This window comes from Nyctereutes procyonoides, unplaced genomic scaffold, assembly GCF_905146905.1.
Source record: "Nyctereutes procyonoides isolate TBG_1078 unplaced genomic scaffold, NYPRO_anot_genome, whole genome shotgun sequence".
Taxonomy (NCBI): domain Eukaryota; kingdom Metazoa; phylum Chordata; class Mammalia; order Carnivora; family Canidae; genus Nyctereutes; species Nyctereutes procyonoides.
In genome coordinates this window covers 44,120,522-44,142,667 of record NW_026575042.1, presented here as the reverse complement: position 1 = coordinate 44,142,667, position 22,146 = coordinate 44,120,522, and the positions used below count along the sequence as shown (strand labels likewise).

Sequence of the window (22,146 nt, the reverse complement as noted above, 5' to 3'; positions counted from 1 at the left end):
TTGAAGGTAGTGATACCTCCATATTGAAGAAGTCAACACTGAGGAACTGGAAGGTGTATGAAGCCATTGGAAACTCACAGTAACTTTGTATTCTTTCTTTAAATAATATAGGATAAATAATATAAAAGCAGATAGCAAACTGAAAAGCATTATATATGTAAGGTATTTTTACGATTCTTCATACTTTTTACTGATCTGCTGCAGATATATTTTTTGGTAGCTTTCTTTGTAATCTTTATTGCTTCTTTTGCATTTTTCTCTCTGCCTTTCTTCCCTCTGAAGATTGTCTTATGATATGAATAATTTTAGATGAGGTACATGTAAGATTTTTCATAAATGAAGCCACATACATTTTTATCATGATTCAGATATCAAATATTGCTATATATGTCCTAACTTTGGGCTGACAATGTTAATATAAGTACAGAATAATTTCCTTCAATTTAGAGTCATATTCTCCTTGAAGCATTTTTTGAAGCATTTTTTTTTGCTACAAATATAAGCTGAAAATTTTTATAAGTGTAAAGATAAGTAAGAATCACATCTGTATCTATGCACGGAATTCTGGATAAGGTAAAGCCTACTTTGCATTACTTTAAGAAATTCTGAGTTATCCATAATGTGATATACTAAGAATGCATCTTATTAGTCTTTTCCTACCTTTAGTTTTCTATAGTCGGGTCACATATTTCTAGCTGAAAATTCATACAGAAGCACTAGATTTGGATGGAACCTTTATTGTGCCTAGATAAAGGCTTTTACTTTGTTTTTCTTGATATCTTCATTAAAAATAAAAACCATGAAAAAGATAATATTTTTCTTTATGAGAGACTTATTCTCTTTTGGCTATATATATATGTATATATATATATATATATATATATATATATATACACACACACACACACTCAAACACTACAGTTATGAGTTGTTCTTGCAAAATGTGCTTAGGAAGGAAGTGAATTGGAATTATGCAAAATAAGAAAAATATGGAAAGCATCTCTAGTTATTCAAAAGATTTAAGTTGCTTTGGGGTGCTGAACTAAATTCAGATTCCCAGTGAATCAACTAATCAGATTAACATTCACCTTAGATATTACTAGTGGGATTTAAATATTTCTTTTAAGATGCTAGGCAAAATCTTAATCATAGAAAAAAATTGTTTGAAATTAAAGTAACTTTTATTTTATTTTATTTTATTTATTTTTTATTTTTGGAAATTGAAGTAACTTTTAAATCAATTAGTGTGATATACGTGCAATTAAATTTTGCAGTCTAGCCACCTATCTTATTTTGCTTGGAAACGATAAAGAGTAGCATGTACTTCTTGAATTTATTAGTTTTGTGAATACAAAATTAAACATCCAAGATAGATTATTTTATGGTTTGTGCTTTTGTTGAGAATAGATTATGAATATTTTATTGTGATATAATTATTTATTCTACTTCTTTGTTAATTAGAATTAACTTATTCCTCAAATAAGAAAAGGTACTGAAATTTTGTAAAGCAGCTCATTTTCAGAGAACACTCTAAGTTTTTCTGTTAGCACTTGTTGTAGAATTTATGTTTGATACTAGTTATATTAAGCAATTTGGATATATTATTGTTACACTTAATGTGGTTTATAATTTTAGTTTTAATATTTTACTTCTTAACTCATTGGTGCTTAGTTATTATGGCTTTGTCTTTTTCTTTTCTGATGTGGTACAATTTAAACACATTCACATGAATAAAGCAAACAACATAGCTCCACCTTCCCTCCTCTGGGACTTAAATCTGGGATTGAAATGAGGAGCTGACCACACCCATCTCTGGGATAACAGGACTTTGAGCACCCACTGGGAACACTTAACAGATGGAGCATAATTGGAAAACTGAAATAGTTAAAGGTTCCAACTAATGATGTTTTCCTTTGTTTTTTTGGCTCTGGAGAGAGAAAATGTGAAGCTTTTTGAAAAATAGCATTTTTTTTAAATGAAAAGGACGTGGCCAACTATTAGCTATCAATTTTCTAAGAAGCTGAGTTATTTTTCCATTTTGCTCTTAACAAAATATTTATAGCATTACATGTTTTATTTGGTCTCTGAAAGACTGAAAGTACAAAACAACCATTTCCAGTTATTAAAGTTACTGGGTCTTCAAATTTATGCATTTAGGTAAGCCAAATATCTATGTCATTGTCTAAGTGCAACACTTTTTTTTGGCATAACTCAAATGCTTTAAATCTTACACTTGTTCTTTTAGATCACTAATCCCAACTTCTGGTAGACAGATGTTTCATAAATTAGAAAAAAAATTGTTTGAAGGGTTCAAACCTGCTGATTTAAAAAAAATTATGCAGTGATATGTGATATTTGTTAATGTGATTGCTATAAAACTCTTGTATTACTTAACTTTTCATGTGGTTATATCATGATCCTCTAACAAGATTGCTAGTTTTTTGAATCATGGATACTTAAAATTTTTTTGCATTATTTTCCATGTTTAGTAAGGACTCATTCATATCATTTGTTCATTGATTGTTTACTTCTTTGTCTCTCCTGATCAGCAGCAAACTAAGCAATTTTAGGATCTCATCGCTTAACACAGTATCAACCAAATGTGCCAAATTCCTAATGACATCTGCCATGCTCTGCCTATGTCAAATCCAGTTCAAGACAACTTGACAAAATTGACTTTCTGATTGTGTGTGATGAAGCAACTTTGTTGATTATCCCAGATGCATCTGAAATCATCATGTGAGTTAGTATTGTGGTACAAGCAGGAATAAGTGTACCTATTGACATTTTGAAGATTAGTGCCTAAACTGGCTTAACATGTTGGGAACTGTTTCCTGTATCAAAAGCCTATCTCTTTTAGCTAATTCATCTAGCCAATTCTGGGTTCCTTGTAAATCTGTAGTAAGATTTTTGCTTCTGCTATTAAATGAATCATGGAACCTTTAGAAATTGTTCTTAAATTTTTTTTCTCAGGAATAGGATTTTAAAAATCTTAACAGTGAAATACCATATTTACTACCACAACTACTTACCAACTCAGCATTGTTCTCTGTGAGTTTATAATCATAAGAGTAAGGGTAGAGCATCATTTGAGAGTATGAGTGGATTGTCAGATATGCTTTAATAGAAGAGAGGTTGCTGCGGATGAAATTAGCCAGGGCCTTGGTCTCTTTTTCAGACTCTGCAGCAGGTCCACAGTAAGTTTCATCACAGGGGCTCCGAGAAGCTCCAATTTCTAGAAAAACATGTGTTAATAGAATGGTCACCTACAAAAGTTATCACAAGGCATGTTTCAAACTTTCAAATTAGAAAGTTAAAAATAAGCTGTTTTTACAGGAGTCCTTATGATAATGTGGCATATATTATAAAGCATGCATGCATTTAGTCACAAGATTAGGTTGGTATGTTAGTTAAAAGCTAATAGGATAAAAGTTGCATGTAAAATCATCAGTGTGTTCTTGTGTAGTAATATACAATGAGATCAATAATATAGAAGAAAATTATAAGTAGGAGACAAGCTAATATCCATGAGAAATTTCCTTATTACTGTAATCATTTTCTGAGAGTTGAATCACGAAATTGGAATTATATCACAATTTCATTTAAATAATTTTTAAACGACTGTCTCCTCTAGATCATACATTTCGAAGTAGTAGGATTATGTCTGGATTGTTCAGTCTTGTGTTTCCAGCATCTAACACAGCTGTGCTTTATTTTCTGTGCTTTTAGAAAGGTAGAATGCTAAAATATGAAACTTGATATTTTTTCTTGTTTTAGACACTGTTGTGTTTTCCTGTGTTATTTTTCCTCCTATGCTTTTCAACAGACTGTTGCAGAATGGTCAATCAGATACTTACTGCACCAACCAGCATCAAAATTTCTGTTGGGGTCTGTGCCAACGCAGGTAGTTCCAGCCTGAGTGGAGCGGGTCTTTCTCCACATTCGGTTCTGAAAGTGGATGATGTGGTTAGGCCAAGTATAATAGAAAGTGGATTGGTTTTAATTTCATCAGCCCCTCTGAGTATTGGTTCATATACCTTGGTCCAGGTGTAGACGTAGCCGTCAATATTGACCACAGGCAAGACATAAAAGTCTAACTTGTCGAGAAGTTCTGTCATGTGGATCTCTTGTCCATAGGTGCGAATAGCCTGTGTGTGAATTAGGAAGAGAATTTCATGGTAAAATGGAATGTGTGAGGCTACTAAAATTTACATAGACTGGATGAATGTTCACTTTGGTAATGGAAGCTATATCCCCTATTGAAGTGGACATTATTGATATTTAAGAGGCAGTTAGCAAAATATTATCCATAATTTTGGTTAAAATAGTTTCTTTTTAAGATTTTATTTATTATTTGACAGAAAGGGAGAGAGAGAGAGTGAGAGAGCACACAAGCAGGGAGAATAGCAGGGAGAGAGGGAGAAGCAGGCTCTCCGCTGAGCAGAGAGCCTGACATGCGACTGAATCCCAGGACCCCGGGATCATGACCTGAGCTGAAGACAGATGCTTAACCAACTGAGCCACCAAGGCATCCCGAAATAGTTGTTTTTAATCCTTCTCTGTTTCCAGGATATTCTATTCTATCTATATATAACTCACATAATTATTTATTTAACTTTTTACTATAAAGATGGCCAAAGATTTAATAAAATTAAATACTTTTAAGAAACATATATTCACTTTGTAGTAGTAACTGCAATATTTTTTCTTTCAAAGTCAGTAGGATATGAGGGCAAGACTTATTTTTAGTAAGTAAAAAATGTCTATGGATGGCTGTGCATGTTTCTGATATCATCTAGAAATTTGTTTAAGTTTTGTGAAACCTCCTGTAGATAGTCTCACTAGAGAGTATCCAGAAAGGAAGAAGAATGAGAAAGCCTCCCATTATGAAGTGAGCTCACACTGATGGATTTTGGGTGGCTCTCACTAAGGCTCTAGGCTGCATAATCATGAAAGTCTCCTTCTTATTCCTCTATATTGAGTAAGGAACCCTGTTAAGACACTAGTACTCTCTGCTAAGCAATGTGGACATTTCTCTATGAATGAAGGAACTCATGCTCATTCCATTCACTCATAGTTCCTCAGCTCCAGGATCATATTAAACCTAAATTCAACTCTTTCTTAGGCTTTCCTGAATAGACTTAAAAATATTTAAGGCTTCCATATATTAATAGTTTTTATATATTTTTCATGACTCTTTAAAATGCATGATTTTTAGCCTGGAAAAGCTATAGAACCATGTTCTTTTAGTGCTCTAATCTTGGTGATAACCAAAATAATGATAAAAGTTTTTTCCTTCTGTACAGCAGATGGTGAGATATCCATTGAAGTTAAATGGTTAGAATTGGATACAAAACGTGTCTAGAAACCAAGATCATGACAAATAGATACAGAAGTGTTTCACACAAAAGACAGTATATTGTATATAATAGTATTCTTATATTTTAGAAGTACTTCAGTATTTTAAACTTTTAATTTTGAAGTGATTTTAGGCTTAGAGAAGAGTTGCAAATACAAGGAATTCCCATATACCCTTCACTCAGCTTCCCCTAATGTTATCATCTTACTTAACCATGGTACAATGATAAAAGGGAAGGAATTAACATTGGTACAATATATAAATTAAACTATGGGTTTTATTTAAAGTTCACAGCTTTTCCACTGTTACCCTTTTTCTGTTCTAAGATACAATATACAGTCCCACATTGCCCTGGTTGTCATGTCTCTGTAGTCTCCTCTTTTCTGTGAGAGTTCTTCAGTCTTTCCTTGTCTTTTATGATTTTGACCGTGTTCAGTAGTACTGGTCTGTTTGCTTTGCAGAAAGTCCCTTAATTTGAATTTGTCTCATGTTTTTATGATTAGAAGAAGGCTTTATGAATTTTGAGGAATGATACCATACAGATGATGTGTCTTTTCAGTACGTAATATCAGGGGGTTCGTGATACTGATTGTCTTTATGCTGGTGATGTTATTGGTGATGTTAATCTTGATCCCTTGGTTAAGTTTCTGCCAAGTTTCTCCACTGTAAAGTTTGCCTTTTTAATTTTGTACATATTTTTGGGGAGATACTTTGAGACTGCAAATATACCATTTGTCTTTGAACTTTCACTCATTAATTTTTGCAAACATACATAGGTTTTCATGAAATGGTTATTGCCCTCGTGTTCTAATGATAATTTTCTGGCTTGTTCATAGTTTGCACATCCTTAGTTGTAATTGTTCTTTAAGAGAAAGTTGTGCCTTCTCTCCCTTTTATTTATATATTGAATAATTTATCTGTATCAATATGGGCTCATGGACATTTAAAAAATTCAGCTAAAGGGCTTTTACATATATTTTATTATTAGAATTATAAGGAATGAAAAACAGTATCATTTGCAGTAGGGACTGCCATGTATCGTTTTTTTTTTCCTGAAGTATACAATGATTATTGTTCAGAAGATAATGATCAAGCTAGTGATTTATCCACAATCATTAACTTTTAAATGATCTATGTAGTATACTGCTGGTTTCAGATGAGTCAATCTAAATAAATACAATTTGATAACTGTCTTAAAACCTTACCTTACAACGGTCTCTTGTGAAAGTTGAAACTAATACCCAGAAATGGAAACTTGGAATTATGAGTTTTTTCTGTGTTATTATTCTCTCTTATTATAGCTAGATTATAAGAAATTGACTTAAATAAAAAATATTTTCTACTTCCCTCGCCCAAAAATTGTTCTACATAGACTGACCTCTCTCACAAACCATTGGCAAAATGCAGGGGAAATCCATTCTCTGGCATGGAAACCACAGTCCATGAAAATGGCAGGCTTATTTTGTCCAGCTTTGCCAACCTATTGCAAACAAAAGGAAAAGGGAAATGGTGATTTATCACATTCAGGGGTTAACATTCACAACCCTTCTGGGCTTTGGATTCAACAGGTGAAGCTTGACAGCACCAAGAGATATATCCCATGATTAAATTAAAACATAATACTAGCACAGTATGTTCTTGCCTCTAGACACAATGTTTGAGCTGAAGGCTTACATGGCTGTTTATTATTTTTATTAAGCTTGACAAGCTCATATTTTCAGAAGATGCTGATTACCCTGCTTAATTGTACTCACGTGGAGGTTATTTTCAGCTGCTATTATTAGGTGACATGACCAAGACAACTGGATGAGTAATTAGAAGTAATCATGATTGTTGCTAATCTTGTAAGAATTTTTCCTTCTCTCCCACTTACTCCTTGTCTTTTTATTTTCTTCATTAGAATTACATGACAAAAATGGCATTAGAGGATGACAGAAACAAATCGTTGATACGCTTTGTAATGTTGTCTGATAGACGTGAAGTTTATGAACCTCTTTAGCAAATGGATTTGCAAACAACATCTGGGAGAGAAGAATTTCATCAAGGTAGGTGATCATTTACATTGCTTACAGGAATGTGGTTAAATTTATAGGACTTCTCTTATTTTATTGCATTTTCCTTTTGAATAAATCAAAATAATGATTTAAAAATCCACATATGATAAAAGAAGCTGGGGAATATGTTTGATTCCCTGGGGCATATAGGCAGGGAAAGAGTTATAACAATGTTTGGGATGAGCATGTCTGGGAAACAGATGTTAATGTGTTAGAATTCATTGATTTAAAGCCTTGAGACATGGCAAGGTCATGGTTAAAATAATTACCTTGAGGAGGTATATAGTGCGTCCTTCAAATGTGGTTCCAATGGATCTGCGAGAGATAAGGTCTGGATTCTCACTGGTGACTTGTTGGGTCCAAGCCTCTATCTACCAATGCAACCATTTGTGGATTAATGTGCCATTCTTAGTTCAATTCCCAAAGAAATGTCTGTCTAAATAATATGCACGTCATACCGTTTCCCATCTGTTGTACTTCTCATAACTGTGTCCAGTTGCACGGACCTGGCTGTCAAACTGACCTTCCAGCACCAATCTCAGGTTGTTTATCAATACCCTGTAATAAACCAAAGGAGATGCTCCTTTGAACATAAGAGTATTTCACAGTGAACATATGCAACAAACCAGAGTCACTGCTTTAGTAAATGGTGCAAAAAACTCTCTACTGAGTCACATGTGTCCTCTTATTGTTCCTGATGCCCTTTAACCTGAGCTGCTCATCACAAAGAGTGAATATATCATTGGAGAGTGCGAGCAAAGCAGGCCCTTTCTCAGCCTAAACTGGACATATTTAGGTGTCCTTAGATCCTAAATTCACAAAATGGTTTTCTCTGGTACATTGGGTATTTTGGATGGGGACCTTAGGTTGTCACACTAAAATATGCACCTGAGCCCTATCTGTGGTCTTTCTTCCTCAGGAATTTCCTGTTTTTAGCACTAAAAGTCCCATGTCCCTGGAACCAGTCAGTCCCAGGTAAACTGGGATAGTTGGTCACTTGAGGGCCTTTCTCCAGGTTTTGAGAAAAATATCTTGATGGATGGAAATACAGAAATATTAATAAACTAAACATTTATTAGGCAAAAAATGCTGGGTTTAAAGAACTAGTTTCTGCTTGCTTGTCTTTTGGCTAGTTTAAAGTAACCAAAGGGTGATTCTGTAGCAAGGTAATATGAAAATTGGTGACAGATCTTTGAGGCCTGCTTATTTCTTAGATTGTTCAGGTGAAAGTTTCTGTTAACAAAGACAGGCTGGAAGATGTGGATATATGTGACTTCATTTGTCTTTGCTACTGTTGAGTGGAAAGTATGTTCTGAAAGAACAAAATTTTATGAACATTAATGTCCTTGATCACAGCATTGTGAATATTACGTACAGAAGCTAGTTTGCAGAAACTTCTATTATCCACAGTCAAGCCTTGAAATGTTTTTATCTGACACACAGAAAATTGTAGCCACACATCAAAAGTCTACTTCTCCTGTGGCTGCCCCAAGGGCATTCTGATGAAGTATGTCAGGGACATCCTCTGAACCTCCCTCCTACTCTCCTTCATTTGGTTAACTTGGGAATGAACTTGTCTGTTTATGGAAAAATGCAATAAATTAATGCTAAATGATATTTGCTTCCTAGCAAAAGGCAAAATACTATTTTAAAGTCTTAACTGTCTTAAGGTGGTATTAAAAAGAAAAGGGAAAAGGAGGAGATTTAAAAATTTAGCTTGTAGAAAGAAAATTTCTCCTTGAACAGCCATCAGCATTTTGTTAGTGTATTAGTATCTACGGCTGCTGTAAATTACCACAGATGTGGTGTAAAACAACATGAATTGATTATTTTACAGTTCTGCAGGCTAGAAGTCCACGTGTCTCAATGGGCTAAAATCAGAATGGCAGTAGGGATGTACTTTCTAGAAGTTCTAGGGGAGATTCTGATTCCTTGTCCTTTCCAGCTGCTAGAGGCGCCCATGTTCCTTGGCTTTTTGCCCTTTTCTTTTAACTTTGAAGTCAGCAACAGCAGCTCCAGTCCTTTGCCTGTCACATCACTCTGACCTCCTCTTCTGCCGCCCTCTGCTCCTTGTGAAGACCCTGTTATCATGTTGGACCTATCTGGACAATCTGGGATAATCTATTTTAACTTTAACTGCTTAGCAAACTTAATTCCATCTACAACCCTAACTCCTCTTTACCATGTAATGTGACATATTCAGGTATTCTGGGGATTAGGATATAGACATTTGGGGGGCCCATAATTCTGCCTGCTATAGTTAGGCATTGTCATAATACCAAAGATTGTAGTAAGTGCTATATTATATTCGGCACCCAGATTGGATAGCTAGGGGATAGGACAGAAGTAGAAGGAATCCAGAATTGGGAATCAAAAGGTCAGGGGTAGTAGTTTTGCCTAACTGTAAGTTGATTTCAGATAAATCATTTAATCTCTGGTCTTACTTTTATAATTTTTAGAATGGGGCATTTGATTAGCTGGTATTAAGTCTCCTTTACAGTTCTAAAATGCAGTGGCTTGACTCAAATCTATAGGCCTTGGTCATGGATGTCTTTTGAGGCTTATTAAAAATTTTTTTTAACTAAAATGCCGGTTACCATAAACTTCATAAAGTCCAGGAAAACACCTAGAATAGATAGTTCAGGAAAATGATTTTCAAATATGACATTTATAAAAACTAAAAATAAACTAAAACCAAAGCAAAACAAGAAGAACAGAAACCTTAAGAAGAAAACAAAAAAAGTCAACTGGCCAATTTTTTTTTTAAGATTTTGTTTATTTATTCATGAGAGACACACAGAGAGAGGCAGAGACATAGGCAGGGGGAGAAGCAGGTCCTCGGGGGGAGCCTGATGCAGGACTAGATCCCAGGACCCTGGGATCATGACCTGAGCCAAAGGCAGATGCTCAACCACTGAGCCACCCAGGTGCCCCTCAACTGGCCAAAATCTTAATGAAAACAGATACATTCCCAAATCATCAGTTTGAAAGAACAAATCCTGCATAACAAAGGTGAACTTCTCGGGCTGAATGACAGAATTTAAACTCCAAGAAGAAATGGTAAGCGTGGGATGCCTGGGTGGCTCAGCGGTTGAGCATCTGCTTTTGGCCCAGGGCGTGATCCTGGGAACTGGGATTGAGTCCCCCTTTCGGCCTGTGTCTCTGCCTTTCTCTCTGTGTCTCTCATGAAAAAATGAATAAAATCTTAAAAAAAAAAATAGAAATGGTAAGCGACATCTACTTTCACTTTAACAGGATTTTTCATTGTCAGTGAGTGAGTACGATATCATCTAGGTTACATGGCTTGTTAGTGGGTGCCCAGAGTAAAGAAATCATCACTTAAATGCTCCCAGGCATTTCACAGCCTCAAGACATTCAATAGACAACTGTATCCAAGACCATAACCATGGCCAGCTCTGATCTATCAGGAACCAGCTGAGTAGAGGGGGCAATTGACCTTCCACAGCATATTGCTATCCTTTCTCTGCACCTAATATTTAAATTCACATTCTTTAGGAGAATCAGTGACTATGTAGGGATTAATCTTTTGTTTGGTAGTTAGATGAGACATTCTGTTAGAGTTATTATTGTTTAACTATTAACCCTTTACATAAATAATCAGGACGAAGAAGCATAAAACAAACAAACAAACAACCTGTTAATTTAAGCTGACACCCAGGAGTAAAAGTACTCTCTAGAAAGTTGCAAAATAACATCAGATTGAGGCTAAAATGTGGTGCTAACTTTTGCCTGAAGCCAGGGGATTGACCTCAAATGATCCTTTCCAGCCTTGTGATTATTTGATTTTATTAGATTTAGGACAAAGCACTACTTTAGCTATATTACAAATATTATTACTAAATAATGAGCTTCTATTCTAGGAGATTAAAGCAATGCCTCTTAATGTAATAGGACTGTATTACAGCTCCAAAATACAGAGGCATGTATACTATTTTATACTTTTATGTGTTCTTTTTATAGTGCTATTCAACTTCTTTTTTATAAACATGCAGGGAAATTAGATAACAGGAACTCCCAACAAAACAAGGAACAGGATATCTGAGAAGGAGAGAAATGATTCACTTTTCTCCCCTTATAGATTCTTGAAAAAGGAGTATTTGGTTAGTTCCTCTACTACATTTCCATCGCTATTGAAGAACACTGTTATGTACCCATTGCTGTTCAAGGACATGTTTCTTAGTGTGAAATACACAGGAAAATAATGTTATAGAAAGTTACTAACAGTCTCTCCCTAGATTGGATAGGGCAAAGACAACCTTCCTGCAGTTTGTAGTAGGTATTCTGTGAAAGCCTGTCCACCAAAAGGTCTGTCAGCGTGGCTTCATTTGCACCATCCTGTTCCTAGTCTTTCTATGCTTAAGGGTGAGACATAAGCATAAGAGGCAGTTATTTTTCTTGGTGCGACACATTTTGAATTTTTTCCCATGGTAACTCAAACTGGTTAAAGCTGCCAAAGTGATACAAGTCTTGGTGAAGAGGGATAGAACCATGGAAAAATCTGCAAAGCTATTTTGGTGGAACTAGTGCAGTAGATGGTTCCTGTTGGAAATAAACACAACTACAAAATCTTGCCAGCAGGAAACTGTCTAAATACAAATTAGTTACCATATGAGGTAATAATGGAATACATAGGGACTACTTGCAGCCCCAGCAAGGATATTGCTGGTGTGTTTCTCTAGTGTTTCTAGGGACTTACTATTATTTAATATTTAGAAAATTGTGTGCTACAAGAGTGCTAAACAGTGAACAGAGAAGCAAAAATTAACAAAAGCTTAGCTCTTGGGGAATAGCCTATGTTCTAGGTGAGACAACATTCACACCCAATTCCCAAAAAGTTTATCTACTAAAAAAGGATGCGAATTTTCCACCTGATAAAGGGAGATTGATATATGATTAGAAGCCATTTTTCTACTTTGTGATAGGTAGAATTAGGACATCATTCAGGTAGCTAGGGTTAGCTTGTGGTCTCTGATATCCCTTTTGTTTTTTCCTCAAAGAATTATAAAGAAACTGTCATTTAAAAACTATTACTGAAGTCTCCTACAGGCTAGGATTTTAGACGTTCTTCCTAGTGTTGTAAGAAGAGCAAAAAGTCACAGACATGAATCTTAATCAAATTTTGAAACTTAACTGTATTATATCTTTGTTTTAAAAAGACAGTCAATTCATAAGGTCATATTTTGACACTTCCCTCAGGCAGAAGCAGATAGCTAAGCTATATGAAGCATGATAATGGGGTTAAACAAGGCAATTTCCTTTGACCTTTAAAAAATGTATTATCTTGCTCTGTACAGTAGGAAACCATAGCAGCATTCAGTAATGGTAATATCAGTTGCAATTTACTTATATATTGTTTTAGTTCATCTTCACAGTCCTTTGAGAGAAGCATTATATCTTTAAGGAAACTGAAGTTCAGAAAATTATCTAAGGTCACACATCTAGGAAGTTGCAGAGCTAGGATTTGAATCTGGTCTATTTTTCTCCAGGGCATTTACTGGTTGTGTGATGTTGCACAGACATTATAGATAATGATTCTGATGTATTCACTAGCATAAATACTATTCTATATTTTTAAGATGTGAAAAACAAGACAAAATTTCTGTTAAAAAATTTTAAGTTATGTTTACTCAAAATAAAATGAAGACTTAAGCTTGTCTTGAGGTGTTGGGTAAACATTTGAATGTTCAGAACTGGAGCTTGACATTGCCTCTTTGCTTCTTACCGATCTACTTCCTGGAGGAAGAACTCTGTTTTAGATGAGAGATCTCATCTTTCTTCCCTCTAGTGCAAATGCTTCCAGGTTAGCATGGTCTCTCCCAGTTTTAAGCTTACCATAGTCTGTTTGCTGCCTAGAGTATGATTTTTTCTTTTCTTTGGCTAACTGGCTCATCTTTAGGTTCTCAGCTGAAGCCTCATTTCCGCTGGTGGCCTTCCCTGATTCTTTAGAGTTGGTCAGTTCCCCTTATCTCTAGCTCTTTACTCTTCTTGACATGTATTACATTATTTTGCTACTTTTTGTATAAAGTTTGTTTTCTTCTGAAGGAGGTGGGGCCATATCTGTCCTTTTTGGTACTTGGTATATGTAGGCACTTCCTACCTATTTGTTGAATCAACAATGGACAACTGCTTGTACTTAGGAAGGCATTCTTATCTGAAAAGGCTTAGATGGACCAGTGTGGTATTTGGGGAGAGGAGACATGGGCTGATCAGCTTAGCCAACTCTAGTCTAGGCCTTTAGGGAATCACTTTCCTTTATTTCAGTCCTTCTCTCCATAACTTCTACCATTAGAGATAGTGGGAGATCTGTAGGGGGTTGAAGGATAGAAGAACCATTGAGTCTAACCCTATTATTGTCCTTAATCTCAAAGGAGCGTGAGGAAGAAAAACAAAGCTGGACGTATCACAATTCCAGTTTTCAAGTTATATTACAAAGCAGTAGTAATTAAAACAGTATGGTACTTGCATAAAAATAGACACATAGATTATAACAGAAAACCTAGAAATAAACCCACAATTATATATGGTCAATTAATCTTTGACAAAAGAGGTATGGATATATAGTGGGAAAAAGACAGTCTCTTCAACAAATGGTATTGAGAAAACTGGACAGCTACATGCAAAAGAATGAAATTGGACCACTTTCTTTCACCATACACAAAAATAAACTCAAAATGGATTAAAAATCTAGTATGAGACCCAAAACCATAAAAATCCTTGAAGAGGGCATAGCCATTAATCTCTCTGACATTGGGTCTAGCAACATTTCTCTAACTATGTCTCCTGAGTCAAGGGAAATAAAAACAAAAATAAACTATTAGGGATGTATCAAAATAAAAAGTTTCTGCACACTGAAGGAAATAATTAACAAAACTAAAAGGTAACCTGAATAATGGGATATTTGCAAATGACATATCCGATAAAAGGTTAGTATCCAATTTATATAAAGAACTGATACAACTGAATACTGAAAAAGCAAATAATCCAATTAAAAGTTGGGGAGAAGACATGGACAGACATTTCTCCAAAGAAGATATCTAGATAGACAACAGCCACATGAAAAGATGCTCAACCTTATTCATCATCAGAGAAATGCAATACAAACTACAGTGAGAGACCATGTCACATTTATCAAAATGGCTAAAATCAAAAACGTAAGAAACCACAATTGTTGGCGAGAATATGAAGAAGAAGGAACCTACTTGCACTGTTGATGGAAATACAAATTAGTGCAACCATTGTGGAAAAACAGTATAGAGGTTCCTCAAAAAATTAAAAATAGAACTATTCTATGATCTAAAAATCACTACTAGGTATTTACCCCCAAAATACAAAAATACTAGTTCAAAGGGATACAAGTACTCTACATTTATTGCGACATTACTTAAAATAGCCAAATTATGGAAGCATCCCAAGTCTCCATTGATAGATGATGGATGAAGAAGATGTGGCATATCTATCTATCTATATCTATATCTATATCTATATCTATATCTATATCTATATCTATCTATCTATATCTATCTATCTATAACACACACAAACACAAATATATATATATGAATATTACTCAGCTATAAAAAGAATGACATCTTGCCACTTGCAACAACATGGATAGAGCTAGTGTATAATGCTAAGTGAAATAAGTCAGTCAGAGAAAGACGAATACCATGTGTGGAATTTAAGAAACAAAACAAACTAACAAAGGAAAAACAAGAGAGAGAGAGAGAGAGAAACAAACCAAAAAACAGACTCTTAACTATAAAGAACAAACTGATGGTTACCAGAGGGAAGGTAGGTGGGGGAATGGAAGAAATAGGGGATGGGATTAAAGAGTACACTTACCATGATGAAAAAAAAAATCAAATGATAACAAAATATATGAATAATTGGTTAAGTTGAAATAAATATTTATTGAGTCCACACACACAAAATTAGGAGCATGGGGAGTCCTTAGAGCTCATAATAGGTTTGGCTGCTCACTTGGAAAGAAGACTTGATATGATTTGGGACTGAAACTGTGTCTAGCTGATAATAGAGTGTTCACTGAGTTGCCCTATGGTCTATATATCATTTGTAAACCAGTAGTAGGTCAGATATCATGCTGAATTGGGGTTCAAGAGTCAAATCCATTTTTTTTATTAGAGCAAGAACTAAATACAAGATCTATCAGGCTTAAAGTCTTAAGATTGGAATCCCGGGCCAGTTTTGCCACAATCTATTTGTGGGCTCCAGGGGAGCCATGATCTTGGTCTTCCTTTCACTTTCCCAGGATTATTCAGAGGCTCAGATGAGAGCATACATGGGAGAGATTTTTAATAGCTATAAAACATAAACTTACTCATAGTGTAGTTCATTCTGCTTCAGAAAATCCTCCACCGTCAAAATGTCTTCTGCTTTAACCCGGAAGTCAGCTGTACTGTGAGGTTTGATTTGTGTGACAGAATCTGGTTTCCAGAAGTCAATCTGAATAAGGAGTAAGATACATTGTATTTGACACCTCTAATTCAATGGGTGAATTATCATCAGCAAGCGCACTATTACTCTACTCCATTGAGTTCTTTTCAAACTCAAATTATCCATGAAATCTCTTTAAAATGTCTCCTTTGAGTGAACAAGAATTGGGACCAAGCAGATATCAATAAAAATGTTTATACATACATACGTGGCCTTAATTGATTATCATCAAGCATGAAAAACATATAATTATTTCCCATAATGCTAGTTAATTTCAGTATTCTATAAATGCTTCTTTTCTATTTATTGATTTTCTAGAGCAGTTACTTATTGTGATAGCAGTGGTGCTGAATGAATGATGATGAATTAACTGGAGCCACAAAATTTAATAGAAAGGAACTGATTTTTCCTTTTTTACTTTATTTGATTTATTTAATTAATTTGTACTTGGAACTCAGCACTGTGAATGTCATAGTAATGTGCAGAACCAGTATCTGCATGTCTGACCTGTGGAGGAGATATTTTGGAAAGGAAAATGTATTCTCCCCAGTGGTCATCTTGGCATCATGACCAGAAACAAAATGCTCTCAAAGATCCAGACATTTTTATTTGTTCAATTATTCATCAGCTGTTGTTAAGGACCTACAATATGCTAGGCTCTGTGCCTGAGACTAGGAATACACTAGTGAGCAAATCAAATATAGCTTCTGTCCTTTTGGCGGAGATTTTAGAGAAAATTATGCACAAAAATAACCGAATAACATATTTGATAATTCTAGTGTTTTTCTTTGTTGATGTGTGGTTTCAAATATCCTTTTTCCATGGAAAAAAAATAACCAAGGATGTGTTGCCTCTCTCAGGTTTCTGTTTTCTTGTTTTTTCCTTGAGCAGGAGAAAGTCCTGCAAGCTTGGGGTGAGCTTAATGGTGGGTCTTTCTCTGCCCCTGTGTCTCACCCAATCCCTGTTTAGGTGTTTATAAGCTAGTCTCGGGTTGGAGATGTGGCAGGTGATATTTAAGACCATTGCTTGGAGACTTAGAAGGGAGTTTGGGAAAGACTTGGAGGTCATTTAGTAGAAACTAATCAGATACGATATTAAGATGACTCAATTTCAGATGCACTTGCCTGTGAAGAATCCAATAACCTATATCCTGTTCTGGTAATCTTTAGACCACTGTAGATGTCTAGTGGGTGCTGAATCATGAGTCGGGGCCATAGGGAATATCAGGGCAGTAGGAGGCAGAGGCATTAGGACAATATCAGAAGGGATTCCAGAAGAAAAATGTGAGTGTGGTTGTCACTAATGTGTTGAAAGGAGACAGTATTGATGATTTGATATGGATTGGCTACACAATGTGATTTAGTGAGTCAGAGATGAGAGGATAAGGATGAAAAGTTAAAAAATAGTGGGGAAAGTATAAAGACATGCCATGATAATAACAGAGAAAGCAAGGGGCTGGTGATGAATTCTAGTTAGCCAACATTGTAAAGAGGAGGGCAATAAAGACAAGCACGTAATAGGAGAAAGCATGTTTTAAGAAATGTTTTTAGAAAGCATGTTTTAAGAAAGCATGTTTAAGAATCTTTCTTAAAATATATTAAAAACCAGCACAAAAGCAAGACAAAGTAGTATATATACTATAAATTCTTTTGGGCTTAGAAGAGAGTAAATATTGGTATTGGGGATCTTTGGTTCTTTACAAATTTATACAAATTTGTTTCTTCACATTTCTTGCATTTGACTATAAGTTGAACATCTGATAGACTCTTCATTTAACTTATGGAATTTTCTTTTCCTCTTGGAAGAAGTGAGTTCTAATTGAGGCTTAGTTCCAGACAGCAGGGAGGAACTCAGTAGTAAAGTTCAATGGGAGCGATGGGAACACTGGAAGACTATAGCCATGTTACTCTGGGCATAGATTAACATGTAATTTACCATAGAAAAATAGAATTCAAGAAAGTACAGAGAAAAGAGAATAGGTTTTATGGTTAATGTATCTAATAAAGGAACAAGTGCAATTCTGACTGCAAGGAGATGAAATAAAACTCTTACTATATAATTACAGATGAAAAGAGGAGGTTGCTAGAGTCCCAAGTGGTCACAGCTCTCCATTACATTCAGCTTGTAAAAGGATGTGTTTAAAAGCTGGGAGGAAGGACACATGGCCAAGGATGAATACAAAGACTAGATGCCCTTGTAATGATCTTATCAGGAAGGCTACAGTCCAGAATATGCTGCACTTGCAAGATTGCTAAGGAGAATAAAAATCTTCTTTTCATTCATGTTGGAAATAAAATGAATGAAGAAGAAACATGCAGTCCCATTGTTGGAGCTAAAGCATGATGTTTGCAGCTGGAAGAGAGAAAGTCACCCTATTTAACACTTGTTTGGCTTTTGTCTTTTCCAAAGGGATATACTATTTCTTGTTTCTTCTACTCAGGAGAGATGAAATTACCATAAGTAAAGAATTTGTCACATGTTATGATTTTTAGCAGGAATACCATCTTTGGAAAGAGAACATTGAGGCCTAAGATAAATGAAGAGAGAGGAGATTATACTGGCCATGGAAATTGCATTCAAAATTCCAGTTCTAAAGATGGTAATAATAAGTACTTACCTAGGTCTCACTATTTTTAAGTTCTTTCTAAGTGCTTTACTTATATTAGGTCTTTTGAATCTCACAATACTATAAGGTAAATATTATTCTTCCTCTCACTTGACAAATGATAAAGTTGAGACCCAGAGGGGTGTTCAAGGTCCAGCTAGCAAGTAGTAGAACCAGGAATTGAACCCAGGAATCTGAGTCCAGATTCTCTGCTCTAGCCTATTGTAAAATGCTGAACTTTAGGTAACTAAAAAAATAACTGCACATCTGATTGCAGAACTTTTCTCAGCACTCTTGGAGGAATCAGAGCTTGAAGAAATCACTAAGGAGTAGAGGGGGTGAATCTTGGATTTCATAAATAAGAAGACAGGTGAATTCCAGAAGCAGGAGCTCTTGGGGCCTGGCATGGATTCTGGCAAAGCTGCAGAGTAAACTGGAAGCAGATGGATTGTGAATACTGAGAAAAGGAAGCTGTGATCCCTGGGAGCCAGCATGGTTTAAAGCAAGAGTAAGTCAGGCCTAATTAACTTCATCTTATTATTGAAAGAGACCACTAGCCTGATAGAATGCTGAATCTGGATCTTAGCAAAACATTTGACCAAGTCTCTGCATTTATAATCTTCTTTATGAGCTGGAAAGCACAGTTTTAGCTACAGCTAACAGTAATGTGGGTAGTTGAGCAAACTTATTTGCGGATAGTTGGCTAATGCATGAGTTTCAATACTTAATACATTGGAGACTCATGATAAATATGTATTGAATGAATGAACCATAAAGGAGGCTTCTACTTCTGTGCTAACCCCTGATTGACTTAATATTTTTCGTTCTCAGAGACAAAGATAAAAGTTGGGAAGGCATGCTTGTCAAACTTGCTGCTGATGCAAAGTTAGGGGGAAGAATTATTTCCTTGGACGACTGAATTTGTTTTTGAAATGATCCCAACATGCTGAAAACAGGCTATAAAGATAAATTTTAACAGGATAAATATAAAAATCCTGCATTTAGGTTAAAAATAAATTAGGCAAGAAAAAATAATACCTTGTTTGAGGGTGATTCGTGTGAAAGAAGAATAACCTAATGGTTTCGATGGGACAATAGGTTTGTTATAAACTAAAATTATTCTATAATTTTCAAGATGTTGAAAAGAATCTCAAGCCCCTTTAATAAATGTGTGCTTTATAGATGAAGACAGGGAATGGTCCTGTAATATGTATTAATCAGGGCATACCTAGAGGTCTTTTGTCAATTCAGAAAGCCACATTTTAAAAAAGAGATACAGACAGAAAGATTGAACTATATCCAGAGGTGACCAGAATGATCAGGTGTCTATATACCAGTGTTAAGAGAAATTATAGAAGGCCTGGAAAAAATAAATCTTAGAGGTGAGAACATACTTGGCTTAGCTAGGTCCAATGGACCAAAGTTAGAGAAGGTAGCTTTCAGCTTCATGTAACAATTAGAATGACTAATAAGGCAGATGTTCTACCCTGAAAAGCAGTATTCCTGCCATCCCTGGAGATACTCAAACAGGTTATATTAGGGCTAGCCACCAGAGATGGTATTTCTATGGAGTAAATTCCAGATTTGAGTGGAACGCTAGAATAAATGACTTTATTTTCTTTCATTTCTAAACTTTCAGATGTTTCAGATTATGATACTGTACCTTCTTTTTTCTCCCGTATCTTTTTTTAAATAAAGATTTTATTTATTTATTCATGAGAGACACAGAGAGAGAGGCAGAGACGTAGGCAGAGAGATAAGCAGGCTCCCGTGGGGAGCCTGATGCGGGAGTTGATCCCAGGATGCTGGGATCATGACCTGAACCAAAGGTAGATGTTCAACCACTGAGCCACCCAGGTGCCCCATTTTCTCCCATATCTTAAAAGCAAAAAGAAAAAAAATTCTATAAAAAGATAGAACGGTAGATGGATAGATATAAATAGCTGGATATTTAGGGACTAGCAAATTATTTTGGTTTATATTTTATGAAGATACATGTTTGGCCCAAGTGAACTATTTGTGGTCAGCAATAGCTTCCAGCTAACTAGATATATAATTAAAAATATCAGTTCTCACGCCATATACAGTGGGTTTTTTTTTAAGTAGCATAGAGATTTTGGTTTCTTGAAAGTAAAAGAAAAATATGGAAATCACTCATGGCTTTTTACCTCTTTTGCCCCCACCCTTCATGTCATATCATTAAGAGGGCCTGAATCAAGGTCATGAAAATTCAAGCTGTTTGATTTGGAATGAAAGAAAATCAAAGGGAACAGATGATACATGGGATGTGGAAATGAATTTCGAGTTGGACAGAAGCCCAGTTTTTCAGTAATATCCAAGTTGATCATTTTTCACTTTTGCCTTAGAAGGGAAATGACTGTACATTAGATGTTGTGTGACCTTTGCGACAGTTCCAACTCATCCAGTTGTCATGTCCTGTCAGCTCCTTAAAAAGTTGCCATGGATTTATAATCCTATAGGGCTATGACAATCTAATTTAGGCAGAAAAAGAAGGTATTGTGGCATTGAATGTTTTTCAAGTTATTTATTGCTATGGTTAGTATTTTAGTCATTCTTCCTTTGATGGAGTCACAGTGCACGCTAAGATTTTAAAGTAAGTGTGACGCAAACCTATATTACAGGATTGTTATTTACCTGGGTGGTGCTGGCCAATGTATGGAGTAAGCTGATATGATTTTCATCTTCAACATTGACGCGGAACACCTTCTCACTGAATGGTGAGATAGTAGAAGAAGAGACAATTTATAGTTGGGTAATGCATTCAAATTTGGGGGACAGCAAGGAAGAGGACTTGCTCATTTAAAGAGTTTCTTACTTACCCTTCAAAGTGCTCACCAGAATGGTGAGCAGATGCTAGGGCCAAAGTCACAAGAATCAAGAACGCCAACATTGTGACTGACTGACTAGGTCCTTTGGATGTTTTTTACCTGCTTTTATAATCCAAAGTGTTCTTTGTTTTCTTCTTCTGATTGCAGATAGGCACTATCAAATCTTGATTAATGGTTTTCCTGGCATTGTTGCCTTGGTAGCTCTGTAAGGTCTGGGAGGATATCTCTCTCAACACCTGTGACTACAGAGCAAATAATCTCAACTTCAGCCTATCTAATGTGGGTGTCAGACCTTGAATAGTTTGGTGATAAATGAGTTTTAAATAAAATCCATTTTGTAGTCTTTTTTTTTAGTAGTATTTTTTTTTTCATTTTGAATTGAGAATTACATACTATAAATTATATAGATTTAAGTGTAACAATTGATGAGTTTCTACAAATGCATACACTCATGTAACAAAGATCCCAGTCAAGGTATAGAACATTTCTATCACCCTAAGAAGTTCTTTTGAGCACCTTTCCAGTCTCTTTCTGGATTCCCCTCAGGCAATCACTATTTGGATCTCTAGCTTTGTACATTAATCTTGCTTATACCAAAACTTGTGTAAATAAGGTCATATCATAAATACTCCTTTGTGTCTGGCTTCTTTCATTCAAGATAATATTTTTGAGATATATTAATATTTTTATTTGCATTATTATAATATTCTTCATTAATAATAAGTAACATTTCATTTTATGAATATACCACAATCTGTTTATCCATTTTCCTGTGGATGGCTATTTGTGTTGTATCCAATTTTG

General features: G+C 35.3%; 1 protein-coding gene across 1 annotated transcript in view; it reads right to left on the bottom strand.

Moving 5' to 3' along the window:
* The window catches only part of CPB1 (carboxypeptidase B1), a 32,069-nt gene extending 10,665 nt beyond the window's left edge, over nt 1-21,404 (bottom strand). The window contains exons 1-9 of the mRNA XM_055321521.1: nt 21,334-21,404; nt 21,149-21,224; nt 15,773-15,897; nt 7,872-7,971; nt 7,683-7,784; nt 6,738-6,839; nt 4,038-4,148; nt 3,858-3,948; nt 3,033-3,235 (exon numbers count right to left, since the gene is read on the bottom strand). Of these exons, the coding sequence (XP_055177496.1) occupies nt 3,033-3,235; nt 3,858-3,948; nt 4,038-4,148; nt 6,738-6,839; nt 7,683-7,784; nt 7,872-7,971; nt 15,773-15,897; nt 21,149-21,224; nt 21,334-21,404 (981 nt within the window). The remainder of the gene's footprint in view (nt 1-3,032; nt 3,236-3,857; nt 3,949-4,037; nt 4,149-6,737; nt 6,840-7,682; nt 7,785-7,871; nt 7,972-15,772; nt 15,898-21,148; nt 21,225-21,333) is intronic.
* Nucleotides 21,405-22,146: the final 742 nt, after the last annotated feature.